The 26932-nt window shown below is 32.9% G+C and overlaps 1 protein-coding gene across 2 annotated transcripts in view; it reads right to left on the bottom strand.

Moving 5' to 3' along the window:
- Pxn (Peroxidasin) overlaps positions 1-26475 on the bottom strand; it is a 163445-nt gene extending 136970 nt beyond the window's left edge. For both annotated transcript variants that reach the window (XM_085943350.1, XM_085943351.1), the window contains exons 1-2: positions 26327-26475; positions 4483-4661 (exon numbers count right to left, since the gene is read on the bottom strand). In XM_085943350.1, coding sequence (XP_085799476.1) covers positions 4483-4658 — 176 coding nt within the window. In that variant the 5' untranslated portion in view covers positions 4659-4661; positions 26327-26475. The remainder of the gene's footprint in view (positions 1-4482; positions 4662-26326) is intronic.
- Positions 26476-26932: the final 457 nt, after the last annotated feature.

The raw sequence follows: 26932 nt of genomic DNA, 5'->3' as shown, positions 1-26932 counted from the left end.
GATGCCGACTTTATGCCTAACACTTAATCTGTATGGCGTTGCCTGTCATCAAAAAACTGTACTACCTATTCTTTATATTTTTTTGGTGGGAACTTGCAGTTCTCCGCTGTGAACAAAAAGTGCTAATAAAATAGTTATAATATTTTAATTCACATGTGCCACTGTTAATGTATAATAACTATTAAGCATTAAATGTGATCGATTAGAAAAGTAATATATTTTATACCTACATTAAAGAGTTGCCACCGCGCAGTGTGTTGGGTATGTATTTTTATTTTTAGTTACCAGTTGAGAATCTTCTAAGGATGAAACCTGTCATATTACATTTAATATAAATTGAGATAATGCTAAAAGAAGCTTTCATCAATAATTAAGTGTTATTATTAAAGCATGGCAGCCATCTGGGGGAGGAACTTTCATCTGGTGATAGATTCAATGGTCGGGATCCTATACACTTAAATCTACCGCATGTACATTATGGGTGACATTTATGTCACTGAAGAGATATCTGATATTATACAACCCACTGACTACCTGTGGGTCTATTCTGTACTTATTGACCGCTAAAGTGATAGAGTGATAGATGTTATCAAACTTAGGGTAGGTTTGTATCAAAGTATTAGCACTTATTGTAACAATTACAATACGTTGGTTGTAATTGTTGCAATAAGCGTTACATTTGAACAGCGCTTCTCTTGGTGCTGTTAAAATATAGCACTTATTATACACGAGGTTGTGACGACAAATAATAATAAGTTTCTATTCACCTAAGTTATTTGTATATTTGTTGTTCCTGATCGGAACCGAACTCCCCCTCTATTGAGAACCATTTTTTGCAATTTGACTTGGTGCCTGTGCAGTGTTTTTTGAAAGTTACATATTTCCTTACCATAAATTGGTGCAAAGTAGTAAAGTAAGAAAATTTAGCGAACCATGAAAAAAAGATGTAAAAATAGCCTTTGACTTCAGTTTAAAATGTAATTTATTGAATTTTCCGGTAATGATTTTTGGTCAGAAGAGATACCTACATTTGATTTGATGTGATATGAATGATAATTATGAAGATTGATGTAATTAAATGATATTTCATGTGTAGAATTTTATCTTATAAATATTTTTTTGTATGTTTCCTGACTAATAAAATGGCTATTTACCCAAAATGGCAAAGGGTTGCATGTTACTTTGGTACTACAAAAGGAGGTCGCGATCACTGACTGCTTCATAATAAACGATGGGTGTCGAAAACTCAATAATTTAACTGGATTTATTTAAAAATTGCTGAAAATACACAGAATAACCTTCACTCTGGGGTTACGTGAAAACCATTTTAGGAACACTACTGTCGTAAATCACACCGCCCTTAACCTTAGCGCAAGGTAGGGGGGCCCGCTATAGATCCTAGCCGGACCTGGGGGACCGCTTCAGGATGTGGGGGCCATGGATATGATAGTATAATAGAAATTTGCAAAATTCAAACACCTACATATGTTTCTATTAAAATCAAGAAAACCATAATAATTGTTCATTTCCGCACATACTTTATATAAAATTTATTTCAATGGTGCGTATTACACGCGTTAAAAGAAAGTATTTTAGTGATCCTATCAAGATGATACATCCAGCATTCTACAATATGGCAATAAAAATCTAATAAAAGTTCGCCTACCGCCAGAATAATTTTAAACTGGCGCCTACTATAATATAGTATTTATCTTATGTAAAGTCAGGCTGTTTTTCCTCTACCGATAATTCAGTCTCCAAGATCTTACTTAATGAAGTTGCGGAACGTAATTTAGTTTCAAAAATACATAACTATTTTGAAAAGCGTGAACCTTAATGCTGCTTTGACAATGAATCGTGGGATTTTATTTTAGCCGCAAGGTTATCTTTTACAAACCGAACGACGATTTTAACTCATTAAACCTTTGTATAAACTTAATTATCGGCAATCTAGACAGAAATTTAATAGCGGTGTGGGAAAATTAATTATAATATGAACCAGTAGCAAAGACGTCGTGCTAAACGAATATTAATTTTAACGTTTAATTTTGCTTATAAAAATATTCAAATGTGTGCTTTGAGACGACAATATGTGAGATACGCGAAGTGTTAAATTGAAATCGTATTTAATTATAAGTACATTATTCAGTGTTGCTAACTGTCTGACATTGACAAAAATATGCCGTATAGGGTAAGAAAATAAAAGAAATAATTACAAGATAAAAATAACTTTTTATATACAACGTTTTAAAATTTTCTGTTGAATCATATAAACTTGACTTGACTAGCTTAAACGATCAAAAAATTTTGTACTTGTGGGTCTATTCTATGCTTATCGACCGCTAAAGTGATAAAGTGAAAAATATTATCAAACTTAGGGTAGGTTTGTATCAAAATATTAGCACTTATTGTAACAATTACACGAAGCCGGTTTTTATTGTTGCAATAAGTGCTATATTTTAACAGCACCTATCTTGCTGCTGTTAAAATATCGCACTTATTGCAACAATAAAAATCGGCTTCGTGTAATTGTTACAATAAGTGCTAATATTTTGATACAAACCTACCCTAAGTTTGATACTATTTATCAATTTAGTGTTCGATAAGTATAGAATAGACCCATTGATAGAAATAATACTGAAATGTCATTTTGACACGTCATATTGATTTCCATAGTAACGTACGTATATATGAATAATTTAGTTGCTAGGTCCTCAGACCTAGCAACCTATAATGGTGTCAAAATAACTTTTCATACAAAACCGAATTTAAATGAATTCAATTCTACTAAAGATGGCTAAAAGTATTAAAAGAATGCATTGGCATCGTGTTCTGATATATTCTAAAAGTTTCAAATGTCTAACTAGTCGGGAAGCTAGTTAAAAATCGATTGCAAGATTTGTACCGGACAAATAAGAATACGAGCTAATAAAAACGTTGTAAAATGCTACATTTTCTCGAAATTCAAAAAACGTCGAAAAACAATCAGTTAAAATATGTCATAATTATTAACATTGTTTTTACAAGAACAATGATCGAAAAAGAATTTCGTTTTTAGTCAATAATGAGTCTAAAATAAGTCTTAAAATTTAAAATTAATAACGGTTAAGAAATTTAGTCACCATTTTATCCGTAACATTGATTTTATTTATAAAATATAAAGTAAAAAGATCAGAATGTTGATTTTCTTGAAAATCAAGCTTTGTTATGAGTAATTTTAAGCGGTTTGCGGTGTCGAAAAAAGCTAGATTTAAAACCATACGCCAGATGCAAAAATTGCATGTTTGATGCTTCTTCAAAAATGATACACAAGGCAAGAAAAACGATAAGTTGCCGAGGCTGATTATACAATTCAATGAATCTAAAACTTCAATTGTTATTTTGGCAATATCTGCACATGGAATCATGTATGAAATTAGCTAATTGGGTGAATCTGAAATTACAGTGGAATGCTGCTCGTTAGTGAGATGTGCGTGCGCAGGGGTGAACTATTTTTTTGCCCAAAATATTAATTGTCATAATAATCATGGCCCCTGAAGCGGATAGCTAAGGTTAAAGGTAGTCTGACGCTCTACAGTGTCGTTTTCTAAATGGTCTTCGAGGTCAAATAAAATTCAGTGTTCTTTTAGCGATTTTTTTAACATATCGAATAATGGAGTTGTCGAATATCGACACACAACAACCAAAAAATGCATGACACAACCATTTATTTTAAAATGGTAATAACCCCGAAGTAAAATAGCGCCGCTGGCTATCTATGTTTATCTCATTTATCTGATCGACCCGGCACGATGGGCCCCGCCTGAGCCCGAGCCCTGTCAGTCCCCCTCTTGTGGGATCCATAGGTACCATTGACATTTAGCCCACCTAGTACTTTTAGTTTAACCGTGGACCTCTACAATATTCCGGGTACATTTCCCATACCCAGACACTCCGAACTTTGGAGTAATTTTACATTGATATATATATAATTTTCGCGGTTTCTGTGATTATTTGAAACATATTTAAGTAGGTACTTACTTTATTTTGAGATGTTTTTCTTTCATTTCTGGAAAGAATAATTTCTATAGCCGATTTTTTAAATTAAAACGAATATATTGCAAACCTACTATTATACATACTATACACTTAAACTATTTTTTTTTTGTTATGTCATCAATGTGAAAATTATTTCACATTTTTAATTTAAATAGATTTACTAACTATTATTAAAACCTATGTAAAAGAAAAATATGGATATCATCGATCTATTTATTTTTTTTCATTTCTGGAAAGAAAAATCTTCATAGACGAATTTCTTAAGTATTATAAGTAGATATTATATAGAGACTATATGCATAAAAAATAACTTTTTGTTAATGAACCTATCAATGTGAAATATTATCGATTCACTAATAAAATGGAAAAAAAAACAGTATCAAGAACAGCAAGGAGTTAAACTTGTAAATAATTTTATTTCATTATAATGTTGTATGAACTCACAGAATGATTGTGTCCGAATGCACTGAAGGCACTCGCTCCATCAGAAGGTGCATACACCGTATGATCTTCTTCTGGCACATGCATCGTTTGGGGCAGGCGGCGTCTGATGTTGATACTAAAGCTGCGGTTATGCATGCAACTGCCAGTAGCCGCCATGCTACCCGTGCGGTCGACATCGCCTGTAAAAAATATATAATATGTTGAGTATTCACGAAAAAAAAAAGATTGGGTCATGTCAAGGAACACACAATGCATGGGAACTGATTTACCCTGCGGGGCGTGATAGAAGTTTTGCAGAAGGAGCATCCGATTTATTACTTTAGTTTAGATCATAAAACCAATGGACACAAAGCGACCCGATTGGCTTTATGTGACAAAAGTTAATGCATATTATGAGAAAGATGTAGGTCACTAAGTATATATTCAAAATAAAATATTCTATAATACGTGTGTTTATCTATGGCAATAGATAGAGCCATTGAGTTAGCCAATTACCCATTAATTTTGTGTTTCCTGGGTGGTGCGTTTCTGGAATCCAGAAGGCAAACGAAAATCTGATTGATTTAATTTTAAATACTGGTCAAAATTTAAGGTTTTGGATCAAAGATGTTGGAGAAATCCTTATGCTGCTAGATGGATCTTTCTGTGGTTTCTTTATAAAAATCGCTGAAGTAAAACTGCCATTATTTCTAAGCATCGACCTCTCAAACTAAAAATAATTTGTAGACGAAAAGTCCTTTTTTGCTTAAATTGAATATATTTGGAGAAAATTTTCTTAAACATTTTTGCTTTAGACAAACATGAATGCAGACAAGTGCTAGATCAGGTATATACCAATTTAAAGTTGATCACATTCAAGCTAAGAAAAAGTAGAATAATATATTAAGATTATTCAGCTAATATAACGTAATTGACAATTTTATTTGAAATCTAACAAGAGAGGGTTTCAGTGGTTTCACATACCTACTACATATTATTCAGTAACGTCTTACAAAAAAAAACTTGTATCTTAGTCGCGGAATAGTTTTTGCGGATGGGATTTTTGGGACGATAATATTGAAAATATCGATGGCTCAGTTCCACAGTACGATAAGCAAAAATTTAAAGTTTTGGGTTATGACAGTAATGTTATTAACCAAATATTACTAGTTGTGCTCCTTTGTAGGGCCGATGTTTTTGTCACTTTTCTACAAGTCAGTAAAGGCGAGTCAAAACTTTGCTCAGCCATTACTCAAAACTACTAATTCCTCGTTGTAGCACTATGGAACTGAGCCATCGATATGTACAATTTAACTCCACGAGTAACGGTATTATGTGTAGTTTTATCCGGCTACAACTTTGACACAGATTTTGTAAATTAAGAAGAGAAGTTGGAAATTATTAAAAAACCTACGTATATTAAAATTACACATATACTACCGATTGAAAATATACATAAGTAATATAATAAAATGCGTTAAAAACGAATCTGCTGATTTTTGACGACTCCAATTTCGAAATGCACAGCCCTGCTATGAGGTATCATTTCACCGTATTTGAGGATTACAATTACTATAATTCGTGAGCTGTGTAAGTAGTATTATGGTTTAAAATAAAGTATGATCTAATGTTGCATGTTTTATCAATTATCATACACACAACTGCAACCCACAAAGCTAATAACTGATATTATCATTTAAACCGCATTTTTCTAAGAATGCTGTCTATCTAACTATACATATTTGTCACGCCATGATGCCATCTACATTATTTTGTGAAATAGTTGTATTTAGTATAATATTCAAATATAAACGTAGTTATGTCATATTATTAAGTTTTCAGGCAATATTATGAACACAGAGCCGATTATTGTTTCCTGATTGTTCACATAATACACAGGTCGTTACAATGAATACACTATTGGTTTAAATAATTTGGTAGTAATATAAGATTCCTAGCTCCGGGCTCTGCGTTCAACCAATTTGGAGTCGCATGGAGGTCAAGGCTGTATTCTGTGAGGACCAAATGTCGTTTGTTTAACGCGTGCGTGCTACCTGTGCTCCTGTATGGCTGTGAGACATGGCATCTTACTAAGCTTCAAGAGTCTCGGCTTTTGAGCTTTGAGAATCGATGTCTCCGCCGAATCTTAGGGGTACATTGGTACGACCACGTTACAAACACCCGAGCAGACACAACAGCCTTCGGTGATTGAAGTTATCATGAAGAGACGTTTTGCGTAGCTGGGACATGTATTCCGGATGCCGCCAAAGAGTGCGGCATTTCGTACCCTTGAGGCTATGCCACAAGGGTTCCGTCGCCGTGGCTGGCCCTCCCTCACCCTGCAGCGGTGCTACAAGAGCTACCTACGTGCTGCAGGTCTGACATGGCGGGAGGCGCAAGAGTTGGGGATGGATCGAGGGAAGTGGCGCCAACTTGTGCTTGCCCTATGCCCCAATGTTGGGACGTGACAGGGTGGAAGAAGAAGAAGAAGAATATAATATCAATAATGTATTATAATTATAAAATAACCTTCTATTTTCCTACCATATTATGATGTAGATTTATTTCATCTATAATACACATTGAAAATTAGATTGTTAATGATAAAATAAACATGAAATAATATCCTATAATAAAAGGAGACGTATCAACGAACGCACGAAAAACATGTAGGTATTTTATTTTAAAATTTTAATTGATTATTCAAAATACTTTATAATAAATATAAACGTAAATTATCATTATTATATTGAATGAAGGGGCGGGTTAACTAATACTTTCTGTGCAGGCAGATTATTAAAATATTATGCAAAAGTGTTTGAAAACTATGAAAATAGTAGTGAGTAAATCACTGCAGTCAAGAAATTAGCATTTTGTAATACTTATACAATATTATTGTTTTCCACCCCTGATTGGTTGATGCCCACAATATAATTATTAGCCGTAATACTGCACTTCCACTCAAGAGCATGGGCTCTCAAGTAAGGGAAGTGGAAACAAGTGAATGATAATATAAGAAAAAAGGTTAAAAACGTAATTTCGTAAGTCGTACACCCACTCTCACTCATTTATCAATTTTATATAATATTAATACTTTCGACCGAAGGTAATTGATGGAATTTGAATTTAAATTCTAATGGATTCAAGCTCTGTACTATTCCATTTAAGTCGTTTTTTGCGACCCGGGTTTCGCCTTTTGGCATCTTCAGGGGTCGTGTACACTCACCAAAGGCAAACACACACTGTGTTTGCCGAAAGGCGAAACCCGGGTCGCAAAAAACGACTTAAATGGAATAGTACAGAGCTTGAATCCATTAGAATTTTGTATAAATTAAAAAAATATATTTATTTTTGATAGATTAAATACCTACGTGTCGTACAGTTAAATTCATATTATGAAATACTTAACTATAAAGATATTTTTTATGATTGTATCAAATATTTTCTTCTTTCTAGCCATCCGCACTTGGAGATCGGGCACCATTAGGTAGATCTTCAATTATTCATTGAACGAAATGCGAGTGGTATGTATAATGTTGACTTGCTTGAATAATGAGCTGGGGGAGGTTGTATTTCTGCCTCTCATAATGTGGCTGAAGTATTATAAATAGCTTGATACTATAACAACTTTATGGTTTTAATGCTACGCAGAACTTCAGAAAGAACGATCTTTTCCCATTTGTTTAAATTAAAAATTCCATTAAAGTAACTTTTATGAAAATTACAAAATGGTTAAATAAATTATCGAGCATTAGAATTCTGTGGAAAGATATAATAGAATGTGCCTAGGTACCTAATATAATATATTTTTTCAAGATAGATGTTTGCACGTTTTAAGCTCATTGGAAGAACAGAAATTACAAAAAAAATGAATATTACATTTTATTGTAATAGTATGACGAATTTATAGAACCGAGGATACTATTTTCAACACATTATTTTACTTTCTTAACGTATTATTCATAACCACTTTTATACATTTTTGGTATGTTTAAATAATTCATGATCGGATTATAACTTAATATCACCATTCCCCAATATACATAATAGATTATTAATGAGATGAATTAGAAAGAATTTTACTAGATACCTACATACAAATTTATAAATTTTCTAAAAGATTTAATCAATTGACACGGAATTGCTGCAATATAATTTTCCTATACTTACCTAATGTTTCAGAATGTTGACATACAGATCTGTTTATGACCGTTCATTTTAAGAGTCTAGCTAGTAGATTATAGAAGGTTTACGATATATTATTATGTATTAACAATAATTTTAAGTATTTATAATTATTAATTTTTATGCCCATATTTAATTTATCTAATTCGTATCCGAGGACATTCTTAACGAAACAATAGTCTCTTATCTTCTGCTAGATTATTACTATTAGTAATTGTACACAATTTAAGAAGCGCAACAATTACCATGTATTATAATTATAATATTACCTATATTATTTAATGACATATAAACACTTAAAAATACAAAGAGCGTGATTTTAATGTCAAAGAATGCATATTATTTACTAATAATTATTATATTTTTAGAGACGATGTCATGCTCAAAGTTCATTAATAATTTATTATTACTATGGAACAATTAGGTACAGATAATAGTGTTGTACTTATGTATATTTGTGTTTAATGTTAACAACTTGAATTAGCAAACATTTTAATAATAAATCAGTTTTAAATTGAGGTACCTACCGCATATAAAAATCATTTGAATATAATAAACTATTTTTCTTATTCAACGAATAATTCACAACATTAAGAACGTAACATTATTTATTTATTGACATATAATTTGAAAATACCTCAGTTAAATTGACGCAGTTTGTGAAGCGCTTCAGAAATTCAAAAACTATTAGTTAATTTCGTCGTAATTTGATAGGACACACATAGCTTAGCTGGTTCAACACATTTGCGTGAATCCAGTGAACGCGAGTAGGTAGTTATATATTATTTCTTTTCGTTTAAATTATGTAAATTTGAATTTACATTACAATATGAGATATGTATCGTCTACCTCTGTATATACTGCACACTGTTCAGTACCAAGTAACTATTAGTAGCTAAAATATATTGAGATAAAAGAAAAATGTATGCTATTACACAGCAACGTTGCACATAACGCGGAAAGATCACAAAATAAATCAATGGATAAGGAGGTAGACAAAAGTACGCGGTGTGATAAGAGGTCGCTAAGCAGATGACATGGCAATAGGCTGTACATGTAGCTCGGCGAGTGGGCAACCGTTGAACAAATGCCGTCATTCAGTGGTAAACAAGGGGCTCTAAACGTCCACAATGATGCCCAAAACTCGCTTTATAGACGAACTCACAAAGTTCAGTGGATGTACATGGCAGCGAAGAGAGGAGTGGAGTGAGCTAGATGAGGCCTTTATCCAGCAGTGGATCGACCCCGGCTGATGATGTTGATGATTGTGATTACATAGCAATCGGGTTCCACTTTTCGACATATTCAGGTTCTATGTAGGGATGATTCATATGAAATAGTACACAACTCGATTAGAATTTAATTTCAATTTCCATCAATTACCTACACTCAATTGATAATATTACATTTAATATTGAGTCTATATAATAATAGCTTTGTTCCCGTACGAAAAGCAAACACGAGGTTTATTTTGATATAAAGGTTATTTATATAATTGACAATTGTACACAGTAAACTTTATCAAGTATATGACTACTAATAGATAATGATTAAGTTTATAGCATATTATAACTTTATTATTATCAATTATTGTCAATAGATTGAGGTTTACAAAAGAGCTATAGGTATAGTAATGTAAGAAGGGACAGCTATTTGCATTGTTTGCAATATTGCAGTATTAGAAGGTGTTACAAAAAGTTTATTCTCGAAGCATTTTATTCAGTACAGAATCTTGCCATTTTAATGGTATGTACTGTTTCCATTATGATATTATTACGACCGACTTAATATTTGGTTGACCTAAAAGGACCAAATTAAATTTCATTTATTCAAAATTCCCGTCCCGTAGGGACATAATTTCAAAATATACCAAAAAAGGCCGCCCGGTCACTAGATTGCCAGTACAAAGTACCTGAAAAAAGGATTTTTGAAAAACAGCAGTTGACAAAGGCCGGGAGAGCGAGTACGCCATTTTTATTACTAACCCATAACCGAAAGCCATGCTCAAACCAGCGCGTTGGAGCGGAGCTCGGAGCAGGAGCACGGAAGAGTGGAGCAATGGGGTTTTAGCCGGAGCACGAGAAATTTGTAGTGCTCCGCGAGTACGCCATTTTTATTACTAACCCATAACCGAAAGTCATGTTCAAACCAGCGCGTTGGAGCGGAGCTCGGAGCAGGAGCACGGAGCAGTGGAGCAATGGGGTTTTAGCCGGAGCACGAGAAATTTGTAGTGCTCCACTGCTACGAATGTTTTTTTTTAATATTATTAAATATTCGTCCTAAAATTCAATGAAAATATTATATTTGACACGAAGACGAATTCAAGCGGCATGTTGAGTCGTATCCAGTATGCCCACTACCCAAGCGAGTGTCGAGAGGATATTTTCAGTACAAAAATTAATTTTAGGTGTGAAGAGGCAGATAATGAAAGACGAATTGCTGTCGGAATTTTGTTTAATAGAATTAATAATGAGAATGACGAATAATAAACCTTGTATTAAAACTTTCTAATTTTTCAAGATTTTGTATACATATAATACTTACCAATTAACTTTTTACCCGGAGCGGAGCTGGAGCAAGTATTAGGTCCCGGAGCGAAACTGGAGCGGAGCAACTCAAAAAAAGGTCCGCTCCAACCCTTTGGTTCAAACATGTTATCGAATATTTTTTGTAACCGGGCGGCGATGTCCGCGTCGCCTATTCAGTAACGACATAATTTATAACCATATGTACTTACCCAATATTATACCTTGCCTTATACCCACATGCCTTGAAGAACAAAAGTATCTCCACGCGCTGAATACGTCACATCGTTTAAATACATCAAACATGATCAAACACACCCTCTCCAAGAAATCTCGCTCGATCGCACGCTGTAAGAAGTTGACCTAATGTCATTATAGCGCCTGTATACGTGAATGGAATAGATGGATACTGGACAAACAACCGCCGGACAAACAAGAATACGAGCTAATAAAAACGTTGTGAATAATAAATATAGAATACTGAAATGTCATTTTGACATTTCACATTGATTTCCATAGTAACGCACGTATATATTAATAATTTAGTTGCTAGGACCCACTTAGCAACCAATGATAGTGAGTAGTAAATATTAAATTTAACGATTTTTTCCCGAAACATACAAAACAGAATTAACTAAAAATGAATTCAATTCTGCTTAAAGATGGCCAAAAGTATTTAAAAATGCATTCCCGTCGTGTTCTGATAAATTCTAAAAGTTTCAAATGTCTAGCTAGTCAGGAAGTTAGTTAAAAATCTTGGGCAAACAAAAATATGAGCTAATAAAAACATGGTAAAATAGTGTGTATTTTAAACTATCGCGACAATAACTGTTTACACGTAAAAGTGCTGACTGTCTCGCCAATCTCATTCTTCAAGAGTAAGCAAGACGCGATGTTGTCATTCTATAGTACTATTTGAAATGTCATGAAAATCGATTACATAGCCTCAAAATAAGTCCGTACGTATAAGTACTCAGATATAGAACTAATCAAAACTGTCGCGTGAAAATTCAGAAGCTTCCGAACATTTTTGATTCATGCATGCAATCTTGCAACTTCCATAATAATACGTGTTTACACGTGCATTTTATTGTTATGGCCGCGATAATACGCACTATCAGCAATAAATCCATGCACGTTGAAACGGAATATTAGTTTGCAGTACCTAATACCTACCTACCAAAGCATGGCTCCCACAAGGAGGGGGGTGACAGGGCTCGAACCTGGGGGCCCGGCGTGGTGAGTCGACCAGCTAAGTGAGATTAACACACACCACAAATTTACTCTAATAGTAAAAAAAAAAGTCCACTGTGGCGCTACTTTGTTTCAAAACTATTCAGTATTTTAAATATGACGTGGTTGTGCGTTGCAATTTGATGTGATACCTATATAATGATATACTTAAATAATAACTCCCGTGTATAATTTAGGATACACTACTTTAGAGCACCTCAGTGCCCTTAACCTCAGCGATAGGTAGGTGCGCCCGCCAAAGATCCTGGTCTGGGGGACCGCTTCAGGATGTGGGGCCCATGTACCAAAGTATCGTTCAAAACCATCGATACTTATTTCGATATTCCTAGATAGACTCCTACCCGCTTGAATCGTTTGCATCAGTCCGTCCTCACACAGGACCGACTGTGCAATATACCTATTTAAACTAAAGAATTTCTGTAGATATGTACCTACATAGATATTCGACAAATTTGCGACGTCATAATGGAATCAATGCTTTGTTTCGACTATAAACATAATAAAACTAATTTAAATAATACGACTGGTATCTTGTCTCCTGCTGTTATTAAAGTGAGCTATAACTTGATGATTTAAATTAATATCATTATAATGTGACGCCGCTGTATTTTATATTAGTGGATACATACTAACTTTTGGTAAATTAGAACCAATGTAATAAACATAGCGCATTGGCTACAGACTCGTAATATTATTATAATTTAATAAGTCGACACTTATAGTTGACGTATTATTAATATGACGCTGAGATGCAATTTGCAAAGAAGATTTTTCATATATAAAAATGCCGTATTTACGATGAGTTAATCGTTAATTTAAAATTAAATTGACAATGGATATATTATTTTAACCTTTACTCAGCTTTTACCTTGACCATAATTTTACACATTGATTCAATAATAAATGGTGAACTACCTGATTCAATACATCAACTTTTTCTATTTTGTGACGATTTGGTCCATGAATATTGTTATTTGTTCGAAACCCTGGTAATTATTTAATTTTTTTTATAGATATCCCATTTATAATATTATTAATATAATTTAATAATAATAATGAGTTTATAAAGTTCATTATATATTAAAGAAGTCAGTGGAGTAGAAGCAGGCTTGAGAGTGAGTCTATTGTCATCAATTATTGAAGTACGGTCTTATGGAGGAGAGGATTCAAAAGAAATTGTTGATACTCCTTTACTTTCGGCTGTATGGATATTATCCGATTGACTTTTTTCGGTATGATTACGTAGGTACCTACTGTAGTTTAAAGTTTAGAAGATATCTATATATAGCAGCATATTTTTTCCGACTTATACGCGGTGTGAATGGAAACCTTGCAATTCTTGGTAGTATTGACTTGTGTGTTCCTGATAATGTATCTTATGAATCAGGAGCATCCGTTGTTTGTTCGCCCAAGGTGCATAACTAAACTGTAATTGGTAGTGCCAATTGGGAAGGGAATAAATGTGTAAAATCCAATATTGATATATTCCACTTACCTACGTGAGCGTGAGTTTAGATGGACGATGTTTTATAAGTTTTTAAGATAGGGTAGGTAGTTGGTTCATTCAGTATACTTCCATGTAAGTAATTAAAAAAAATACCTACTCATAATTACCCTATATTTTTATTTAAATTTTATTAGCACTTATTTATAATGTTATGTCTTGGACGTATTCGATTTGTAATATTGTCATATTGTTCGTTATAATATGCAAAATCAATCAATTTGTATTTGGATAAGGTCCCATTATTTATGTGTAACACTCCTTAGGGTAACAATGGTAACGTAGCTCATTGCAAGAGTATGCAAAGTATCGGGGGGCAGTAGGGGAAGGTTCCTATAAACGTTTTCTTGATATTTTCAAAACTTATGGTCCACGCCAATGCATGTATAAGGGTAGTTTAATTGCCGATTTTAGTTATTGTTATTAACAAGCCTAAAATACTTCATTGTTTTTGTCTTAACGTGACCTCAATAATTATAATAGTACTAACTAATAATAAGTAGTGATACGCTTAGTCGAAATAACGCAATTATTAAGGGCCCATGCGTTTGCGTCTACATACTAACATTAAAAAATAAAGAATTTTGGGTAAGTATCACTTTCAGTAAAATAACGAGGCAATTACAAAGTTCATATGAAAGTTTACCGACATTATATTACAATACAATATTAGATGGTAATTACATAAAATTAAATACAGGTTTGACAAAAAAATAATCTTTAAAGTGGTATAGCCACTCTACATCTAATGTACCAATAATTATTGTATATGGTGATAAATGAAAGGCATCATAAGGACATATTATTATATATTATTCCTATAAACTCTATAAATTGTTCATACATACTTAAGTCTCAAAAGTACCCAAAGTTTTTGACGTGTATAATTAGTTGTCCATTTTTGGTGGAAGACATTAGTTGTATTAAAATAAAACATAACCTAATATAGTACTTGTTTCACATTATTTAATAAAAACAAGGAGCGGATTCAACCACAACTTTATCAACTGAAGGATAAATGAGGCTGTTCGTTTCTATGTTGGTAACCTTTATATTCTGCCTTTTTGAGATAATCGCAAAAAAGGGCCAAGCATATTAATTTAAGAATACAAAAAATAGAACATTTGACGTAAAGAATAAGTAGAAAATAAATTAACGTCGTTAATATCAATAAAAAGTCGTGTTTAAACTTAGTCGTAAAATAATTAAAAAGGGGGGCTGATGAATATGAACGACTTTGTAACCAACCTCCGGTTTTAATTATATTTACCTAACAAACGGAGCCGGATTTAATATTTTATGAATATACCTACTTACCATGAAAAAGTAATAACAGAATCAGAACCGAAAAAATAAAATAAAAGGAAAACTGGAATATACCGAGATTGAAATTAATAGAACTAATTCGACAAAGGTCAGTTGGCAATGTTTGATTCAAGAGGAGTAATCAGTCCTGACATTTATTACGACACACTGTGGAAAAGTACTATAATACTTCGACCATGTCCGATCCTAATAGGATCATATGGGCCTCCACAGAGTAGAGGTTTGTATTAACAGATTTTGTTTTTTTACGAGAAATGGATGTCAGCCACTTGCTCAACCTATTAGGTCCATACCCTGACCCACACACATATTGAAAAACAATATGTGTACTTGCCAGACCCAGGATTCGAACCTGGGACCCACGGCATGATAGTCCGACACTTTATATATTTATTTTAAGACATGTTATGTTGGTACCAATTATTAATAAAACTAAGTTGAAGATAGTTCAAGCTTAATTCCAACTTCGACGCATGGACCCTTAACATCGAGTTTATGTTTTACTGGTTATCATGTAACAATATAATATTATGGTTCATCTTAATAAATTACGTTGTTTGAGTTGTGCGTACTTAGGCGTTACAGAGTTATTGGTTTATGTGTACTTATATGGTTATATGTTACAGAGTTAAAGTGTTATGTTATGACGTGTTATGATTATGTTAGCCATTATGCGGGTGCTATTTTGTATACGGTATTAATAACTTGTACGCAAGTGCTGCCTATGGTGTGATACGAGTGTTCTTATGACATGACTGTTAATAATATAAGTTATTGTTATTATGATTTACGCATAGTGCTTAATGAGTAGTAAGTAGCCTTGTATAAAAATAGACACTTTGTATATAATATACTTTTAATTTAATTCAAAAGTATATTGTAGTATTTTCACAGTATTACATTAGGCATAAATGTACTTAGAGCTAGCTACCTACCTTATGGGTATGATAGTGATAGTGATTTTGACAAATAAAATGAAGCACGTAGTTATTTTACTACGTTTTTATTAGCTCGTATTCTTGTTTGTCCAGTACTAATTTTTTCTTGTGTGTCCAGTACATATTTTTTCTTGTTTGTCGAAGATTTGTATTGGACGATTGAAGATTTTTAACTAACTTCCCGACTAGCTAGCTAGACATTTGAAACTTTTAGAATATATCAGAACACGACGACAATCCATTCTTTTAATACTTTTAGCTATTTTTAAGCATAATTGAATTCATTTTCAGTTAATTCCGTTTTGTATGGAAAGTGATTATTGTTGATTGCTAAGGGGGTCATAGCAACAAACTAAATTATTAATATATACTCGCGTTACTATGGAAACCAATATGAAATGTCAAAATGACATTCATATTCAGTATTTGTATCAAGTACAATAAAAAGGTTTTATTAACACGTAGAATTATCAAGTTTATATGATTCAACATAAAATTTAAAAACGTGGTAATATAAAAAGTTCTTTTTATCTTGTAATTATTTTTAATAGTTAGGTACATCTAAATCGTAAAAGGTATGAACATTGAAGTTGGTCATGTAAACGAATATTTTAGGGCACTTAAGGGGGGACATGCTCAGCGTAGGTCAAAATGGAGCTTTTGTTCTATTTTCAAAGCATGACCCTGGACATTCCTTAAACGTTGTAGTTAATCTATTTATATAATTTTGAAGCCTTATTATCCTTTATATTTATTTTAAACATTTGATGACTGTATAAAGTATTTTTATTACATAAAATAGTATTCTTTTAAACCTCTCGCTCTAATGTTTTAGAATATAGTCATATTTCAGTACATACATGTGCTGTGGTGTTAAGATTTTTTATATTTATTAATTTTTAAATGCATTTATAAAACCATCAGTATAATTAATGTCGACATTATTATAGTGAAATATATACGATAAAAAAATATATTGATAATGTCTGTGATCCCAAATTTGATGATAAGAATTAGGCATTTTACTATTCAAAAAATGGGCAAGATTAACACATTTGAAGATAGTTCTAAAGATACTAATTATAAGCTACATATGTCTTTGACGATTCAAGTGTGATAAACATTCTACGAGTAATGTTTGCTTTATAATAATTATTGACCTAAGAATAAGGTGATTTTTTGAAATACGCCATTTTTTTTTGGCATTCCCCAGTGGTTAAGCTACAACATACGGCCGTTGTCATAAATTGACAAACTAAAACTAAAGTAGGGAGTAAGAACATGTTTACGCGCGTGTTTAAACATGTACCTAAGGGAAAAAAAAATCTTTTTTTAAACCGTACATGTTCAAACACGCGCGTTATCATGATCTTACTCCCTACTTCAGTTTTAGTTTGACCTGAGGCTTCACCTTAATGCCAGGCTTCAAAATCAATTACATTTATATTTTATTAATCTGTATTATTAATGTGTCGGATACGTGAATTCAACGTGTGAAAACGCTCTCACATTAATGTATTTTCTGATTATTAAAATATGTATTAAGAAAAGTAGTCAGTCGATAATAAAAAATTAATTACTAATTTATTAATCTTTAATTTTTTTATAAAATATGTACGACTGGTAAGTTGTTTTATTAATATTGTGTTATCTGACAAACTATTAATGGTCATTCTACAATCTATTCTATAATTAATTGATGTCGATTCAGCACAAAATGTAATAAATAAAAAATATTTTATAATTTATTAAAATATAAAACATTCAAGCCAATATGTAAGTATACGTATATCTTTTCTAATGTCAGTATAATACATATTATGTGTGTATAATTTATTTGATACCTATGCTTTCATAATAACATAATTAATTAATATATTAGCAGAGGTTTTAACGGCGCAAGCATTTGACTACTTAATTAAATTTAGTCCAGACCAACATAAATTTGTCCGTAAACAAATAAACATTGCTTACAAATTGTATATAAACTGTTTACAAGCATTATTTGACCATGCTTTTTGTATTTCGTCACAGATGGGAAACATAATATACAAATGCACTGACAAACAACACGTCCACGTTCATAAGAAAAAAATGACTATTTCATGGGAAGTAGTGACGCGTGATTTTATGGGATGTTGTTATGATTAAAGCGGGCAAATTTGTGGAACACGGACGATCCAAACTACATTTAATTTGATAGGACATGCGTTGAATTTACAAAATATATTGTACACGGTTGTATGGCAGCGGCTAGGGTTAAGAAGCCATTGTGTAGTTTGTTACCTACCGATATTGTCCTGTAAGTTAAAATTTAGTCTTTTCAAGACATTCAGCATTTACTTCGTGTTAATTCATAATATTTTATGAAATGTGTATCACTAGTAATCATACAATATAAAATATAAAAATGGATTCACGACATGTGTTTCGCTCACATGGTAAACTTTATCGAGTATGAGTTTGAGTTTATATTATACTATTATAATTATTAATATTATTGTCTGGTGAATACTGTAATGGGTTTCGAAAATAAGCTATGCTATGTACCTAATATGGTATAGGGATATTTGGTGAAATTACAATATATAATTGGATGGATGCAATGGAGTGGGGAGCAATTAGAGTTTAAAATATTGTTATATAATATGTTACTGCTGAAAATATTTTTTGTACATGGGAATTTTATATTTTTACATATATATTTATTTACTAAGTGATAAGTTATCACTGATAACTATTTTACATATGTAACAGATTTCAAATATGCTGAGACTAGGGATTTCAATCCCGGGATCCCGAGCTATTTTCGATACCTATGAATCCCGGGATTGATTTTTTTATCAATTTTTATGGAAAATAAAATAAAAACGAAAATATAACAGAAAAAATACTTTTAATAACAAATAACTACATTAGAAATCAACTGAATTTGAATGAAGTTTGATTTATACCGATGTGTAAGTTGCCGATTCATTTATTTTTTTCACATAAATTAATAAAAATGAGAAATATTGGAAAAAACAATGCTTCGCACTATTAACAAAGTAGTTCCACCATGATCTTATACGTTTTACGGCACTTTCATATTTGGCTGAGTAATTAGATTTATGAAGCGGAAAGGCCATAAGGACACCATGATTTGCTTTACTATTTTAAATCTCGCTAACCCATTCATTAAGTCTTTACTATCAGAAACAGCGATCTCATATTAAATTCACTTATTAAATTATTTAACTTATGTATTTCCAAGATTGAACGTGTACAATATTAACAATAAATGTCTTAAATAGTATAAATTATACTAGATTTATTTTTGACCGATTTTATCAATGTTATTTGTAAATATAAAATTTTTATATTAACAATGGAAAAAATGCCAATCCCGGGATTGTCACATTGTAATCCCGAAATCTCGGGTCAGAATTTTGGCTCTGGATTGGATTCCCTAGCTGAGACCATAGCCGACCATAGTGATATTAGCCACGTAAGGATTAGATACATATTATAATGAACGTATAGTATACGGTTATCTCTTTTCGATAAGAAAGCTCACGGCGAACTGTGCTACGGTGAAATGTAATACGTAAAATTTACACGTAACCATGTCTAGTACCTATCTATATAGTAGATTTTGTTACAAAGTAACTGCAAATAAACGATGCTAAATTATTGAAAAATTCACGGAATAAACCTAATATAATTATGTGGTATGGGTACGCATTGTCCGCAAGATACTTGAGTTAAATTACGCTACTGGTTAGAGAATGGCAACACTAAGCGATGGTGCCCATAGAACGCGTTGAGCGGGCGAAGTCCGCGTATGCAGCGTTTATTCATAACCATAATCACACGTCTCGTGCCGCGCATTACCCTTCACCTATGTAATAAGCGGCCCAAGCAGCACAAAATAATTATTATTACAGCGCCTCTCATAACAAAGCAATAAAAATATTATATTATTTCGGGGCTTGTAATTAATATTTACGACGACATTATTCAACCAGCGATAAACTTGACACGCAATAAAATTAAACAATGATTCTCTGTTATTAAATAATTGCTTTTCGCCCGTCGATCGACGACGCCTCGAGCAGCGTAATTTTGGTAGCCATGTTCAATGAATGGACTCCATTGTATTTTCATTCATTCGTATCGCCGAGAAGCGGTGATTCGCGAAAAAACGATGATTCATGCGGCGGGCGCGTATAATGCATCGTGAAATCCAGTGGGCGCTGGCGTATTTGATTACGTTGTATTTTCGTTGATTTACGCGCCACTTGTAGAAATTTTGCGCGAGCGCCGCACTCGCTGCGTCAATGGGCTTTATGCCTAATGTGTATATATAGTTAGTAATGTAGTAACTGTCCGTTAGTTCATTAATCATTATGACATTCATTCATTACAAAAAACCGTTCTATCGACATTTTTGCAACATCATAATAATATTAAGTCGTAGCAATTATATTGATCGTAATTATTGTTAGGACAGAAAGATTAATCATAGGTAGTCTCTATACAATTATTTTATTATCTTGTCATGATTGAAGTAAGCAATTGATTTTATTTAAATAAATAAATGATTCGACTCTAATTTATGAGAGGTCTTGGCAGGTTGGGTTTCGCCTTCCGGCATTGCCAGGTTTTGACGACCAGAGAAAACGATATTTTGAATCCCTTCGGGTTGTATACTGTATAGTCAATAGTATATACTTTCGTTTACAATTTAGTGTTGGGAAACTAAGGAGAAACTTCAATTGAAACATGGTGTCTTTTGGTTGCCACACTTGTTTGCCATATATGCGATTGTTCATCTAAATAAAATATTTGCCAATATCTGCACACATTTAGCTGTGAAATATTAGAAGCTTCATGAGAATAGTAAAGTTAGTTTAAAAAATAAATTATTCGAAATGCGAAATAAATTGTACTTCCATAATTTAAATAGTATTCCAGTAGTACCTACTTTAAGTTTAATTTCATGATGTGTTTTATCTCCCCACTCAGACAGAAAAGCAACTCACGATTTTCAAATGATACCTACCACGCTAATTTATTTATTTATTTATTTAAGAATACAAAACATTGTGGACATAACAAATCTAAATTCAAGACGTACACAACATGAGATTTACATTATAAGTCAAACATTACCCGCACAAGAGAGAAGAGAATATAGAAAAAAGAAATATATATATAATAACAATAATAATAACAAAAAAAAAATAATCAAAACATACTTAAGTATAATTTTTGAGAACGGAAAATATACAATTTTATACAGAAAAATACAGTTTCAAAAATAAAATGCAAAGTACATCATTGAAAATGTCTATGTCTTTAGGGAGCGCATTTACTAGTCTTGCACCCCTCGCTAATGGTGCCTGATAGGCTTGACACGAGGAAACGGTTCCAATCCAGAATAAATCATGACTGCGACCACGTAGGTAATTGACAGGCGCATGGAAATTCAAATTCATTAGGACACCAGGATTGGAAACCATCCCTCGCGATAACAGGCAAAAGTGTTTCAACAGCAGAAGAGACCGATGAGATTCAAGAGAGTGAAAAGTAAGCATGCCTTGTAGAAAGGCAGTCGGAAAATAATCATGTGACGAATTATCGAAAGGAAAATAGTTAAATGTTTTAAAATAAAGACATCGAAGAAATTTCTTCTGGACGCGTTCTAAAATAAGCTTATAGGAAACCTCATAAGGACACCAGATAATCGACCCATATTCAAGAATGCTACGCACTAATGAGACGTAGAGTGTACGTAATACATTAGGATTCTTGAATGGTTTGGATTGTCGCATGATGAATCCTAGAAGCTTACTCGCACGTAGAGCCGTGGAAGTTATATGCGAGTGAAAGGATAATGAAGAATCAAAAATTATCCCAAGATCTTTCGCCTCAGATTGACGTTTTAAAGAATTTTTTGACATAATATAATTGTATTTAATCGGAGTTCTTGACCTAGAAAAAGTAATACAAAAGCATTTGTCAGTATTAAATTTTAATTTATTCTTTTTTGACCAACTTTCAATTGAACAGAGATTTCTCTGTAACATGCAACAGTCCAACTCATTGCGAATTGGTGCATATAATTTCAAATCATCCGCAAAAAGTAAAAATTCTACTCCATCCATGGCTTTAACTATATCATTGACAAATATGAGGAACATAATTGGTCCAAGATTTGATCCTTGGGGAACACCTGAAAGAGTTTGAAAGACTTCAGATGCACACCCAGCGTACTCGATTATACAACGATGCTAAAAATAAGATTTGAAAAAATTTACAAAATTAATAGATCCGCCTACTGCACTCAGTTTAGTTAAAAGAATATCATGATCAACTCGATCGAAAGCCTTTGACATATCCGTATAAATTGCATCAACTTGACAATGATTGTCTAGTGAACGAGATATGTATTCAGTGTACTCCATGAGGTTGGTAACTGTTGATCGAGTAAATCGAAAACCATGTTGAGCGTCAGTCAGCTGACCATCCACATGTGTATATATATATGTATGTAAAATGGACTCAAATAGTTTGACCGGTGCAGAGAGAACAGCCACTGGTCGGAAGTTAGTTATTTCAGATACCGAGCCATTTTTATACACCGGTCGTATACGAGTTAAGCTCCAACATTCAGGGAAGGTAGATTTACTTAAACATAGATTGAAAATATACAACAAAGGATCGCTTAAAAGTTTTTTGCATCCTTTTAATAGCCATGGAGGAATGCCATCTGGACCTACTGAGGATTTCGGATATAGTCTAGAAAAAGCATATTTCATATCTGACTCATCCAGAGGACCAATATTTAGTATGGGCCAAGAAGACGAAAAGTATTCAGGTTGAGGTTGAAGTTTTGGTGGAATCGTGGAATAAACTGACCTAAAACCGTCAACGATGGATTTATAGCCATTCAATATACTACCCCCAAAAGACATAGACGATAGCTGTGCAGAAGAGTTACGTAAGCTCCTAACATACGTCCAAAAAGTTTTCGGGTCTGAGCTTAAATTCAAGGAAATTTTCTCAATGTACGCTTTGTGAGCAGCGTCAATGGCGCGATGAACTCTTCTGCGCATATCGGAGAAAGCACCATAATCATTCAGGCACTTCGAGCGCTTCCATCGTTTATGACAGATGGCTTTCAAGTCAATGGATTTAATAATGCTATGAGTGAACCATTTAGGGTAGCTGCGCGAAGTACCCGAAGACTTCTTAATGGGAAAAGACTTGGAAAATACACTATAAATATTTACATAGAAAACATCAATTGCACTTTTAATATCATCGTTACTATATAAAGCATTCCAATCAATACTCTGCATTTCATAATACATTTGTAATACACATCACATTGTACCGTCAGCAAGTACACTTCAAAACCTTAGAAACAGTAGACGATTTTGCATATCTGGGTTCGACAATTAGTGGAATAGGCGGATGTGAAGCAGAGATAATAAAGCGCACAAAGCTTGCAAAATATGCTCTGGCACGTCTTACCACTATAACTATATGAAAGGATCGGGGAATTTCAATTGGCACGAAAGTAATGATTGTGCAACCATTTGTATTCTCCATATTTGTGTACGGTGTCATGGAACCTGTTAGTAGGTAAGGGAGCGGAAGGTAATTGATTCCTTCAAAATGTGGTGTTCGTGCACAGGACGATCATCTAGAAACTACCGATAAATGAAGGGCTCACGACAATAATATGTTTGAGATGCATTCTGCAGTTTTTTGGATATTTTTTCGGCGTGGACCGGATAACCTGGAGAGACTGGTGGTTTTGGGTAGTCTCCGGGGAAGGCGAAACAGGGTAAGGGCGTCGGCGCGCTGGAGCGACCAAGTGAAGGAGTTGATTGGGAACGGTCTTCACTCTGCTCTGAGAGAAGCAGAGGATCGAGAGGGGTGGAAAGTCTTGGTCACTCAAAAGATGACGGAATTTCACGATAATAACGATCCTCAGTCATGAGGAAACGACCAAGAAGAGTACATATAATTACGAAGAATTGCCCGGGTACTCGCAAAATTAAAAAAAAAATAGTTAAACATATTAACAGTTATTTCGGGCTATAAACCCATCGTCAGAACTCAGAACCGTCCAATGTTAACGTTATTAAAAATAGTTCTGTAATCCATTCGGTAAATAATTGTAATTCAGTGTAAAATGTAGGTAATAAGTATGAGAGACAGTGTTAGTTTAATTAAAGTTTAAATAATATTTTTACATTTTATTAAAATACAAAAAACCCAACCGAATATGTATCGAATATATTTGTTTAATATGCAAGTACATGTTTTGTTAATTCTACAAGTTTTTAGTTATTTCTGTTGACAGCTGTTTGAGTCTGAGCGGTAAAGAAAACCTGGGAATGAGTTTACAGCCTAATACATATTCAATCATTGTGGAATTGTCAAAGGCTTTGTTTAAAATATGTAATATGGTAATGAGTACCTGTAATCGCCTATTTGAAGTTCAATAGTCTGTAAACTAAGCAATTGTTATGTTGTACCTAATGTACCTAAATGTTTAAACAAACTAATTCAATATAGTTAATCGAACTCAAAATAATCAAGAGTACTATTATTAATTTTACTCTACGGTTCAAAAATCTCAATTTAATTAAATGATGGAGCGGAAACTTCAATGCATAGCTCCGTGTTATTCAACATGTGCAATTCCTAGAGATGAATAATTATTCATCCGGAAAATCGTATTCAACGTGGTAATGCACGATCGCAGTGATAGATTCGTCTGGTTCGGTGACTATTTTCAAATTAATTAAACAGATTCCCTTAATACTGTGGTGACCATCCGTCGTTTATTTAAGAGAACAGTCCTGTAAAAATCATTTTTTCTTCTTCTAAAAAACCGAGTTTTGTCCCTTATTTTCAAAATAAGTCGTATTTTATTTTTGGTGAATCAAGAAAACAGTAGGCACCTCTATACGATTGGTATCTCTCGTTGGGGGGAAATGAAAATGGCGAAAAAGAGAGAAAAGGAGGTCCGACGCACCGGCAGAATTTGAATAAAGCCGCCCCCCACGATAAAAAAAAACGTACGTATAAGTAAACATAGTATGTTTGAGGATTTTTGGGATGCTTTGGCTAATATTTTATAAGTACCTACTGAATTTGTGAGAAATGTATACAGTAATTGTTTGACAGGTTGCAACTGTTTCGAAGTCCTCTTTTAAATTTTCTCACGAAACCATTACATCATCTGATTCACAGAAAATCGTCGCTGTTCATAATATAGTTGCCGATGTAAATTGGTACATTTTCGAGGCATGTTACATGACGTGCAATGGTATATCGAAAGACTGGACGAATCTAGTATTTAATCCAGTGGTACGAAAGATGTAGAAAATGACCAAAAGGTAAACTGACATAGATGCCAATAGATTGAGGATATAGGTCTGCGGAAGTACCTAGCGTAGGAACGAGAGAAATGGAACCAGCTTGGAGAGGCTATCATCCAGCAGTGGACTGATGATAATGATGATTGGTATCTATGTAATTCTGTTTGTAAAGATATAACAAAAAGTAAGAAGATACGATTTAGAATTAATATACCACTTGTACTTATTTGATGAGATGATTTACCTACCTTTAAGACTTAGGTCACATTATTTTTAAGATCCAGACATTTTTATCCTTCTTTTTCAGGATTCCTATGATACGTACCTACCTAATGATTTTTTAATCTAATTATTTTTATATTAATACTCTACATAAGATATGTAATACAATATATACTTAATGATATTATTGAACTGTTAAAAATCGTTCAAGGTGGATAAAACAAACCTATATAATATATATAAATATATATACAGCGATATTATCGTTGATATAGAATAGCGAAAGTCATTATTTTTTTGTTGCATTCTTCGAAATGTATAGCCCTTTAAAATGGCAAAACAAAACCAGTCAGTCTGGATGAGAAAATACAAAAAAAAACATGTGGGAACACAGCGAATAATGACGTATTCGACTAAAGTTGAAAGTCTAAACCTCTAAACTAAGCGTGTTTACGTTAATTTTTTTGAAAACAATGAATGAAAGCGATGAAAATAATAAGAGTGACTAAAACGATTACATGGACTTACCGTAAACAGTTTGCTTCCGAAGAAGCCAGAACACAGCGGAAGACGTAAAAAATGATATGATAAAGCAGAACTAAACTCGCGTAAAATAAGAATAAACTAAAAAATATAACGAACGCGCGTCCTCCTACTTCGACCGCTCTCAGTTGACTAACTTTAAAACTTTAACCAACAAACTTTCGAAGCTGCTGGGATGCTGCCAACTGGATCCTATCTATGATCACTAAATAACTAGCTACCTATATGCAAGGAAACACGAGAAATATACTACTCACACATTATTAAATTGCAACTTAGCTATCTTATCTTGTATTGGTTGAATAAATAAACATAATAATAATAATTATTAAAATCCGATTTTAATCAAATAACAGTGTAAATACGTTTATTTATTCATGGAAAAACATGATAATAAAATGAAATACATACTTACTAATATTATTTTGTTTATAATGTGTATTAGTTTTTACATTAATTATAATACACCATGATAGGTTTTGTTATACAACAATTTTGACTATTTGTGTATTATAAATAATTTAGAAAACACTTAAGTAATTATTATAATGGTAGTTTCATTGTTACTTTTTAACAAAATAATTGTCTTTT

The sequence above is a fragment of the Rhyacophila brunnea genome, unplaced genomic scaffold (assembly GCF_057557595.1).
Source record: "Rhyacophila brunnea isolate RB1 unplaced genomic scaffold, BYU_Rbru_1.0 scaffold_1, whole genome shotgun sequence".
NCBI classification, from domain to species: Eukaryota; Metazoa; Arthropoda; class Insecta; order Trichoptera; family Rhyacophilidae; genus Rhyacophila; species Rhyacophila brunnea.
Note: the sequence above shows the minus strand (reverse complement) of the source record. Positions and strands in the feature narration are given on the sequence as shown.